Genomic DNA, 12,466 nt, shown 5'->3' on the forward strand with positions numbered 1-12,466 from the left:
TTAAATATTGTGATACAGAAACCTGAATTGTGATATACCTACCACAATATATTGCAAAGACCAATTCTCAATTATTAGAATTTATGGTGTTACAAGGGGTGGGGGTGTATTGAACAGCATTACGTAACACAATTTTGTTTTCTCTTAAACATGCCATGCCATTATAACAATATATAATGTAGGTTTTTAGAGGTAAATGTAAACCCAAAACAATTATAAATCAAGCTGAAATGCTTTTATACACCAGATTTTTTAAAATGGCACAACTGAAAACCCACATTTTTTTCTCCATCATACAGCAATACGTCACTTTAATAACGTCATCGTAGTACACATGGGTATAAATAAACATTGCCACGTTGCTTTGTCTGTGTGTTGGGGTGGGGGAGTGGGGGTGGGGTGGGGTGGGGGGGTGGGGGGGTGGTGGTGTATCTTGGAGCGTTACGGGGTGTTACAAGGGGGTGGGTGGGTGTCTAATTTTGACCAAAATAGCGTTACGTAATATTTGAACGTCACCTTAGTGGTTAGCAAGAGAGAAGAGGGTGTATAGTGGCCTAGCTTACACCTACCCATTGGGCCCTTAAGAACTCACTCTGGGTTGGAGCCAGTACCGGACTGCGAACCCTGTACCTACCAGTCTGTAGTCAGATGGCTTAACTACTGTGCCACCGAGGCCGGTTGGTTAGGTATTATTCAAAAGTTATATTGTGTTGTACCAATGCACCTCATCTTTACTTACATTTTTGGTCGTATTGAAATATCAGAAACATACCCGTTTATGTATTGACATCATCCGGCGAGAGTTTGGATCTGGTCCAACCACCGAGCGCTTTTTTCTCCTGGCGTGGATGGAGCATCTTCCCTTGTGGGGTGTAACTTTATTTTCCTCAGACGGTCTCCGTTTTTGGCAAGATTTTGCCTCCTGCGTCGGTCCACATTTTACTTTAGGACAAGGAGGATTTTCACAGGCCGGACAGCTGCAATAACTCCGTGATAAATCCCAACGTTTTAAGCCATCATGGGTGCGCCTGTCAAAAAGGTTGTTTTCTGTAACACTAGAATAAAACATAATTTTAAAAGTTTGTTTTTGTTTAACAACACCACTAGATCACATTGATTTATTAATCATCGGCTATTGGATGTCATACATTTGGTAATGTTGAAATATAGTCTTAGAGATGAAACCCGCTTCAGTTTCCCATAAAGGATCTTTTATATGCACCATCCCATTAACAGGATAGCACATACTACAGCCTTTGATACACCAGTTGTGGTGCACTGGTTGGAATGAGAAATAGCCCAATGGGCTCACTGACAGGGATCGATCCTAAACCGTCCGCGCATCAAGCTAGCACTTTACCACTGGGCTACGTCCCGCCCCCAAATATATTTAATATTAATTATTTAATTAGTGTCCTACGAATTGTATTTAATGTAATATACATGTATGTATTAAATTATAGAAAACTTGATTAATTAGTGTCCTACAAATTGTATTTAATGTAATATACATGTATGTATTAAATTGTAGAAAACTTGATTAATTAGTGTCCTACGAATTGTATTTAATGTACTATACATGTATGTATTAAATTGTAGAAAACTTGATTAATTAGTGTCCTACGAATTGTATTTAATGTAATATACATGTATGTATTAAATTGTAGAAAACTTGATTAATTAGTGTCCTACGAATTGTATTTAATGTAATATACATGTATGTATTAAATTATAGAAAACTTGATTAATTAGTGTCCTACGAATTGTATTTAATGTAATATACATGTATGTATTAAATTATAGAAAACTTGAAGTTAAATTTTTTTAATTATACTGTAGTAAGAAACTTTCACTTGAGTCTAAAGTGAAAGTTTGTTTTGTTTAATGACACCACTAGAGCACAATGATTTAATAATTATCGGCTATTGGATATATGTCAAACAATTGGTAGTTTTAACATTTAGTCTTTTTTCCATCAATAGGAGGGGATCTTTTATATGGCATGCACCACTCCACAGACATGAAAGCACATACTACGGCCTTTGATATACCAGTCGTGGTGCACTGGTTAGAACGAGAAATAGCCCAATGGGCCCACCGATGGGGATCGATCACAGACTGACCGTGCATCAAGCAAACGCTTTACCACTGAGCTACGTTACACCGCTCCCCAAATGCAACTAAAATGACACATATTGAGAATTTGGCTATTTTCATACACATTATTGTTATATTAAATATATACCTATATGCATGCGAATCTCAATCATTAAAACAATTGTTTTTGTTTCGTACATCGAATACGCATTAATTTGTTTATGTATTTATTGACCGCAATACACATTGAACCGAAAAAACGATGTTATTGTATGAGCCCGTAGGCTTGGCTTAAATGGGCTTTTTTCGGTTCATTGAGTAAAAAAAAAAGCATGGACCAATAGATTGCCGTAAAGTGTAAAGACGCAAAGAAAATTTAATTATAACAAAATGAATACCGATAAAACAAGATAAAATACCACATTCTCCAAATAATTTTGTCATCGAGGCGTATTATAAGATGGTATTATTGTAATACGTTCAGTTAAACAATACGGCACAGCAACACTATCAATTATAATAGGTTCAATATATAGACAATAACTTACGAGTTATGAGGAATTACAGATTATCTGTCCTGAGTGAAATTAATGTTGTCAGTCACGAGCTTTAGTGAGTGTCTGACAACATTAATTTCACGAGGGACAGATAATCCGTAATTCCGAGTATTGAGTGGTTTATTGTATTTATTACCCATAGTGTAAATAGTTTAGAAACTTAAACTTTAAACTTCTTACATGACACAAACTATATAATATACAAGACGTGAAAATATGAGGAAACTGATGACATCACGAATGAAAAGCAATGACGTCAAAAGCTATCTTTAGGTACACAAATCAAATGGAAGCAAGAGAGGTCACATTCGTAATGAACTGATGTTTCTAGTGGGAAGTGAATGAACTGCAAAGAAATTAGTTTAGAGCATGTTTAATTGTTAACAAGAACAAATTGCTTAAACGATTTCAACAAAAACTGAACACTGGTGGAGCTAAATGTTTTGTAAAATCTCATCAACGAGAGACGACAGTCGAGGAAACCGATGATGTCACCAAACTAACGTCATGACATCAGCTGGGAAAGATAGAAAATATATTCACCCACATCTCTCTGCCCATATGGGTAATAAAGGTTGATATTTGTAAGTGCGGTTAGAGGTGTATTCAACGGGGACTGGGACAAGTGGAGCATGAGAGAAGAGAACTGATGCGGCTGAGTGTTTAAAAAAAAAAAAAATGGATTGCACATGAAAGGTTGGTATATTTGATACCGAAATAAGGGGCATATTTAAACTGAAATCAGAATGCACATCCTAGTTTATGCACAATGGTATTTTGGCTCCAAATGCGGTTTTATGTCATAGCAAGAAAAGCCAGGCAAAAACCGATGTCATACCACAGGAAATTAAAAACAAAACAAACCCAAGATGTGTTACCGTGCAAGGGTCAAAATCGACGGGCACGCTGACCAGAGACCAGAAATATATTTTATTAGGCCTTAGTGGAATTAAAAAGTTAAAGAGCACATTGATTAATTAATCATCGGCTATTGGATGTCAAACATTTGGTAATTGTGACGAAGTCATCAGAGGAAACCCGCAACATTTTTTCCATTACTAGCAAGGGATCTTTTTTTATGCATTTTCCCACAGACAGGAAAACACATACCACGGCCTTTGACCAGTTGTGGTGCACTGGTTGGAACGGGAAAAAACCCATTGCGCTGATTAAGGCAAAATGGCATGGTTGAGCACCATGCTAAAATAAGCTAGAGAAAATACTTGTAATAGTATAACAGTGATACCTCCACGATTCCGAAAATTCACTACCTGGACCAGACAGTGTACAATCTCTCTTTACAAAATCGGTTCAAGACTAATGTAACAGTTTGTATTATTCAGGGTTTCTAGATTATGCTATCCCCACTCCCATGGCTAGTGATATTCAATGTTGGGCTAGTAAATAAATACTAGTAATTGCCATGCCAGACGGCTAGTGAATATGTTTTGGTCAAATGTTTTAGTTAAGTCTATTTTGTAAATATGAATATCCTTTCCCCACCCCAATCCCCCAATGTTAGTTTTTAAGCTCCATATCTCCCTGTCTAGGTGACATGTCTGATTATTACTATTATTTACTAAAAGTCTATTAACTTAAAATAAAGTAGGGCTAGTGAATTTTTAATTGTGGCTAGTAAATGTTTTAAATAACTGATCTAGTAAATGTCTAGTAAATGTTAAACAAATTCGACAAGCCCTAATTAATATACAGCAGTTGTTTAAACTGCTTATTGACCACATTCTAGATCTGTAACAGTATAAAATGTGATACCTCCATGATTCCGAGAATTCGCTAACTGATCCATTTCTCTTTACAAAGTCATCTGTGTCTGTGTCGGAAAGTTTGCCACAAAGTCCTCTACTGTTGTCAACATCGTGGACGGAAGGAACAACATAGATATCCATAAAATAACTTCCATAATTCAGCAAATTCGCTTTTACAATCGTGCCAGATGGAAATAGTATCTGTAAAGAAAAATAAGGGGTAAACCCATTCAGTTATATGACACACTGTCAGATAACAATTACGTAATTAGAAGCAGCAGTGGATCCCGGGGGTGGGTGGGTGGGGTGGGGGTAGTTGGTGGGGGTGGGGGTGGGGGGTGGGTCCAGGGGTCCGGACCCTTCTTCCCTTTTGAAAACCAAACATAACCTTTAAGGGAAAACATGATTATATTAACTCTTCTGTGTAAAAGGAGAGATCAGTCATCACATTTGGACACCCCCCACCCCCCTGTTCAGAAATCCTGCATCCGCGCCTGAGAAGTACTTGGATTTCGTGAAACCAGCAGGTTTTGGTTTGTTACATTCATTTATCCTACAACCACTGTTTCTATTGACAGAATATGATGACAGATAAAACAAAGTCATATGGTATATTATTACCCATACGGTTAAAAATATCTTGGTACATATCAAAGTGATACGTCCCACTAGAATGTCAAGTGGGACGTAACACTTTTGACATCATATGATGATGTCGTCGATTAGTGCACTACAACCTTACAACCAAAATGAGATGAGTGATGTAAATTAAGATCGATTATGGGTAATAAATAGGATATTAAACTCGCTACCATTTCGTATCATGTTTATGTCCCGAGTGAAATAATTATTTCACCATTTCGTATCATGTTTATGTCCCGAGTGAAATAATTATTTCACTCGGGACATAAACATGATACGAAATGGAAGCTCGGGTAATAGGATGTGACTTTTGACGTCATTCATGTGACGTCACACGCATAACTACATTACAAAATCGCTCATTTGACCTCTAGGTCATCGTACATTGTGGCTGAAATAACAGAATAGCTTTTCCACTTACAGTGGCGTAGGAAGGTGCCAAAAAGTGTGTGGGGCACACTTTTATATTTACACACTTTCACACTATTATAAAGCAAATATAAAGCAAAATATCTGAAAAGTGGTGGTGGTGGGGGGGGGGGGGGGGGGGCATATGCCCCATTTGCCCAACCCCCACTCGCTTGCTACACCAGTGATTTAATTTGTATGGTCTGCAGGATAAAAATAATAACTAGTTACTGACGTCGGATATCGGCTTTATCCTGTTCAGGTCGAATGGGAAATGTTTACTTTTTACCTTCACAAGATAAATCAGATACCCCACATCATTAACTCTATGTACATGCATAGCAACAGAAACAAACAAATAGTGTACAGGTTAAATATTGTTAAAATAGCATCAAATTCATACATGTAGGCATATGGCCCCCATTTTAGTAGGGGGGGAGCAGGCTGTTTGTTTCCCGAATTAAACAAAAATGCATGAATCTGGATAACAACATTTATACATATTGGCATTACTGCATTACTGCCAAACAGCTAAACAGGGTTCCAAACTAATCACTACACATTTTTACATAGATTACAACTAATTCTGAAGGTAGAATAATGGAAATACATGGTAAAAATGTCTCAGGTTAGCACATTTTACCCAAACGAATATCTGTATTGTTTTTGCCCTAATTTGAGGTTTGGTTCCAGCACTGCCCACTGTCTCGTATATTATGAGCAGATTAATAAATGTAAGTACAAAAAAAAAAGTGACGCAAAATGTTAAGTATCCCCCCAACCATACAAAAAAAAATCGATAACCCTACTAAATATGGAATTGTCTGAAAAGTATGGGGACTGTAACTGTAATTTGCACACCCGTTATTAATACATGAATATTTGCCACATTCAATGAAAATTGTAGGCCCAAGGTCAAATATTGTTAAAATATCAAAATATTTAGTAGGGTGATCACCTGATATATAAGTACAATCATTCCTATGCATTTATAACTGTTTATTGCCAACATACGATAAAGAACTACATTGTATATTAGAAATATGTAAATGGCTCCGCAGGGTACATAGTCTTAAAGACCAAATAAATTCAAAGATTTTACCTACCACTTTCAAAGACTTATACAGTGGTCAAAGACATTTTAATGTGGGAAAAATACCAAATCAGTTCGTTTATGTTGCTGGCCATGGTAAGAAATTGAGCTTTTCTTGCATGCATTATGACAGTTTAAAGGAATACTGTCACAGATTTAAGAACCTTATTTCTCTAAAAATGGATAATAAATAGATATCACATCACCTTAACTGAACCACGATGGAGTGAAATCTATGTCAACCCTGTTGACAACATTAGTTTTTGAATTATAGACCATTGCCATAATTCAATTATTTTTACGAAATATCATTAATAAGTGGAGTATGGTGGCTATGTAGATGGTTGAATAAAGCACATTTAGGGACAAATCAAAATTATATATATTTTACTTTTTTAGGCGAAACTGAACAGCAAATTGGGACTAATAAGATGTGACAAACAACAAACTGGGATTAATAACATGTGACAAACAACAAAATGGGATTAATAAGATGTGACAAACAAGAAAACTGGGATTAATAAGATGTGACAAACAGTAATTATATATAGTACATTAAACTGGGATTAATAAGATGTGACAAACAGCAAACTGGGATGAATAAGATGTGACAAACAGCAAACTGGGATTAATAAGTTGTAACAAACAAGCAAAATGGGATTCATAAAATGTGACAACCAGCAAACTGGTATTAATAAGATGTGACAAACAGCAAATTGGGATTAATAAGATGTAACAAACAAGCAAACTGGGATTAATAAGATGTGACAATTAAACAACAAACTGGGATTAATAAGATGTGACAAACACGCAACCTGGGATTAATAAGATGTGACAAACAGGCAAACTGGGATTAATAAGATGTGGCAAACAGCAAACTTGGATAAACAGCAAAATGGAATTAAGATGTGACAAACAGCAAACTGGGATTAATAAGATGTGACAAACAGCAAACTGGGATTAATAAGATCTGACAACCAGCAAACTGGGATTAATAAGATGTGACAACCAGCAAATTGGGATTAATAAGATGTGACAACCAGCAAACTGGGATTAATAAGATGTGACAAACAGCAAATTGGGATTAATAAGATGTAACAGACAAGCAAACTGGGATTAAAAAGATGTGACAATTAAACAGCAAACTGGGATTAATAAGATGTGACAAACAGCAAAATGGGATTAATAAGATGTGATAAACAGCAAATTGGGATTAATAAGTTGTAACAAATAAGCAAACTGGGATTAATAATATGTGACAACCAGCAAACTGGGATTCATAAGATGTGACAAACAGCAAATTGGGATTAATAAGATGTAATAAACAAGCAAACTGGGATTAATAAGATGTGACAATTAAACAGCAAACTGGGATTAATAAGATGTGACAAACAGGCAAACTGGGATTAATAAGATGTGACAAACAGGCAAACTGGGATTAATAAGATGTGACAAACAAGCAAACTGGGATTAATAAGATGGGGCAAACAGCAAACTTGGATAAACAGCAAAATGGGATTAATAAGATGTGACAAACAACAAACTGGGATTAATAAGATGTGACAACCAGCAAACTGGGATTAATAAGATGTGAGAAACAGCAAACTGGGATTAGTGAGATGTGACAACCAGTAAACTGGGATTAATGAGATGTGACAAACAGCAAACTGGAATTAATAAGATGTGACAAACAGCAAACTGGGACTAATAAGATGTGACAAACAGCAAACTGGGACTAATAAGATGTGACAAACAGCAAACTGGGATTAATAAGATGTGACATACAGCAAACTGGGATTAATAAGATGTGGCAAACAAGCAAATTGGGATTAATAAGATGTGGCAAACAGCAAACTAGAACTAATAAGATGTGCAAACAGCAAACTGGGATTAATAAGATGTGGCAAACAAGAAAACTGGGACTAATAAGATGTGACAAACAGCAAACTGGGATTAATAAGATGTGACAAACAGCAAACTAGGATTAATAAGATGTGACATACAACAAATTGGGATTAATAAGATGTGACAAACAGCAAACTGGGATTAATAAGATGTGACAAACAGCAAACTGGGATTAATAAGATGTGGCAAACAAGCAAATTGGGATTAATAAGATGTGGCAAACAGCAAACTGGGATTAATAAGATGTGACATACAGCAAACTGGGATTAATAAGATGTGAGTAATTATTTAATTGTATTACCTCGTATTGTGTTGAAGATCTTCTCCTGACATCCAAAACATCGTCTTCATCATCACAAAACAGGAAATCTATATTTCGCTGCCTATGACACTGTTCAATAGCGAACACAGTCCTGCCAGCTCTGACTACGAGACCACATATACAGAATGCCAAGCCACAAGGTGCAGTCTCCACTTGTACCTGTAAATAGTGTTGTAAATTGTTCACAAAAACAGATTCGTTATCACTTTTTGTTTCTTAATCAAACACAGTTAACTCACAGATGACATTGGAAAATTTCATGGAGACGATTGCACTGAAACATTCCCATATATGGTCCCGGTAAAGACATTCTCAGGATCGGTGCGGGGTCTGTCTGGCCTCTAAGGGAAACACTGATGGTGGTCACCCATGTTAAGAGTGGCCACACTGTGGATGATGTGAACAGTGATATTTTTAGGTAGTGATTATAGAAGGAAGGAAATGTTTTATTTAACGATGCACTCAACACATTTTATTTATGGTTATATGGTGTCGGACCACACAGATATTGAGTGAGGAAACCCGCTGTTGCCACTTCATGGGCTACTCTTTTCAATTAGCAGCAAGGGATCTTTTATATGCACTATCTCACAAACAGGATAGTACATACCACGGCCTTTGTTACACCAGTTATGGAGCACTGGCTGGAACGAGAAATAGCCCAATGGGCCCACCGGTGGAAATCGATCCTAGATCGATCACGCATCAGGCGAGCGCTGTACCAATGGGCTACATCCTGCCCAGTGATTATGGAAAATATATTGTATGTACATGTACATGTATTTAAAATTAAAAACATCTTTGGATAACATGAAAACGCCAGCCTTTAAGATAGTGTGGATTGTGACAGGATGTGTCAAAACTCCTCCTCCAAGCTAACTCGTGCCAGGCCGGATTATGGGGGGTTTCCCAGTTGCATGGACTCCCCCCATAACACCTAGCTAAAAAACCTCATAAGAAACGAAAATGTTCTAATAGACCAAATCAACACACCCAGGAAGTACAGGAATAGAAAGTGTGGCATCTAATCTACCTGCAAGAAAATGGGGGGTCACATACCATTTAAGAGATTTAATTAATGTTTTTAATAGCAACCGTCATTTTTGCTGAAAATTGCAGTTCCACATTAGTTTCAACCTCTGGTATATACTGCACAACAACTGTATAACAAATAAAAGTGTATTTATTTATTGTCAATGGATAATAATATTTACAAAAATAAGCAATGTCACATATTACTACCAATCACACCCACAGCTGCTTTTACTCTGTAAATATTTCATGGTGCACCTCAAACTTTGACACGGAGCTCTCTTCTTTGGTACTATGCAACCTACACAAAATCTTTTTGCGAAACATAGTATAGCGGAATGTGACGAGTTGTTTCGATTGTAACCAAATAGAAAGGAAAGACAGACATGGCCCAGGTGTTCCGATTGAACCTACCAATACATTTACGAGGCCGAATACATAATCAAAACTGGCCGAGGCATTCCGAATGGTTTTAGACTGTTCGATATACTGGGGAAGTGGTCACTATTATGTCCTATATGCATGGGTTTGGTTGCGCAGATATTAATAGGAGACCAGTTGAAAATAATAAATAAAAAATAACTTTTCGATCTCTTACAAACATTAGTTATTTGCATTTTGATACATAATACAATATGCGGAAATTTTCGGTCGCCAGGCGGGCGACACGTGATACAGTTTTGACTTGCGTGATACAGTTTTGACTTGCCTGACGCTATTTTGACTCGCCATGGGCAATCGGGTGACCGTAAAGTGCACACCCTGGTTCTCTAGCAAAAGTTTGGTGCACCTCGAACTTTGACCCAGCTGTAAGTTATTTGGTTTAGTACTACCTACAGCGTTGTGGTCGCCATTTTGGTTTTATGGACCGGTAGTGTTGATACGAGATAACTATTTGATTAATTTCACTACAGATGGAGCAACAAGGAAATAATCAAGCGTTATCTCATAAAGCAAGACTATACCAGTCCATAAAACAAAATGGTGGCCAACAACGCTTTAAACATTGTTTTCTTACTATGGTTTGTATTACACAATTTTTTATTTTTCTTACACACCCGTTGGTGAGAACACCATATGTACGTGTGTTAATTTCAAGACATACGACTGGCTGCTCCAAGGTGAGGACCAGGTCAACAATGCCATATATCCAATGAAAACCTACACAATTGAAATCGATTTCACTGTGATGTATTGTTAACCTGACAATCATGGGTCTGTGACACGTAAGTTAGCTACAAGTACAACGTCTGTAAATACTTTTTAATCGAAAAAGATATTAAAATTAGCTAAAAACCTGGTTTTTGAGGATATGTAAAAAATAGAATACTACATTCGTGTCAGTTAAGATACTATTTATCTCACAACCGCAAGCCAGAGGATTTCAAATTTCATGGGAAACACTTTTTGGGTTCCGTGCCCTGAGATCATGGGAACCCATCGGAAGCTGTTTTTAGGTTCCATGAAAACAAGTTATGGGAACCCATTTCTTATACCATAATGCAATGGATTGTCAAAATGCTATGCAGGTTGGGTAATATGTTCGAATCTTGCCAACTGACTTATTATTTTAAATGACAACAAATAAAGGTTCCAATCCAGCCAACTGACTGTTATTTTACATCAAATAAAGGTTCCAATCCAGCCAACTGACTGGTTTTTTTACATCAAATATGTTTAATATATATATATTTATTTTTTATTTTTTATAAAGCCAGCAGTAATCTTTATTGTTCAATATATTTATAACTGTTCGATCTCTATCACTGACTTTTCTGTCAGATTAGTGTAATGTTATATGATGATTATGATGCACCTTTAATTCCACCTGCTGCGGTGACGTATGTGTAAGCATCGTTCTGAGGCTTTGTGTCTGTCCTTGAATAACTAAATGTGGAGATTCATCATTGTCGATTATTATATATGTTAATAAGTTTAATGATGCCCAGTAGTTCTGAAAATCACCAAGTCCCCAACTGGCCGTTTGCACCATCACCGAGATACACCGAGTCTGCATTACGGCGAGTTCTGCTGAAAAAGTTGAGTCCGTCCAAAGATCCAACGCACAAACCGATCGTTGTCTGCATTTTACGGCCCCTTCCCCTCCCCTCCACATTATATACGCATGGGCTGACACCTACATAAATAAACAGTTTACAATCCGCCCAAGACTACTTATTCGATTATACCAACGCACAACTTTTTTTGTATCGTACCGAATGGCCCCTTAAAAAAAATTATTTGGGCAATTTCATAAGACACTGCAAACTTACGTTAACAGATATCAAACTCGACTGCATACTTTTCAAAAACTAAATGGCCATTTTTAAAAGTTTTCGCGACTTTTTCTTCCAGATTCCCCAATATTCGGGATTTAGCGCGGTGGTGTCGACTCTGATTTGGGTTTACTCGAACACTGAGAAGTATGGCGAACACTAAAATCCGAATCGGGTGTCGTGATTGTGTTGAAAACTATCTCCAGTAGTTTTATATGAGAAACATTATTATTTGTATAATATATATATATAAATGTATGTATAGATAAATATTTGATTTTTTTAATCGACATAATTATCATGGGAAACGAAATTTCGGTTCCGTGGTTTTGCCGACATGCTACCGGTAACGATTGTTACCGTGAAAT

At 36.7% G+C, this 12,466-nt stretch overlaps 1 protein-coding gene across 1 annotated transcript in view; it reads right to left on the reverse strand.

Annotated features, from left to right (window-relative positions):
• Nucleotides 1–2,158: 2,158 nt before the first annotated feature.
• LOC121386621 (von Willebrand factor D and EGF domain-containing protein-like) overlaps nt 2,159–12,466 on the reverse strand; it is a 68,279-nt gene continuing 57,971 nt past the window's right edge. The window contains exons 10-12 of the mRNA XM_041517581.1: nt 8,770–8,949; nt 4,428–4,621; nt 2,159–2,180 (exon numbers count right to left, since the gene is read on the reverse strand). Of these exons, the coding sequence (XP_041373515.1) occupies nt 2,159–2,180; nt 4,428–4,621; nt 8,770–8,949 (396 nt within the window). The remainder of the gene's footprint in view (nt 2,181–4,427; nt 4,622–8,769; nt 8,950–12,466) is intronic.

Source organism: Gigantopelta aegis, chromosome 12 (assembly GCF_016097555.1).
Source record: "Gigantopelta aegis isolate Gae_Host chromosome 12, Gae_host_genome, whole genome shotgun sequence".
NCBI lineage: Eukaryota > Metazoa > Mollusca > Gastropoda > Neomphalida > Peltospiridae > Gigantopelta > Gigantopelta aegis.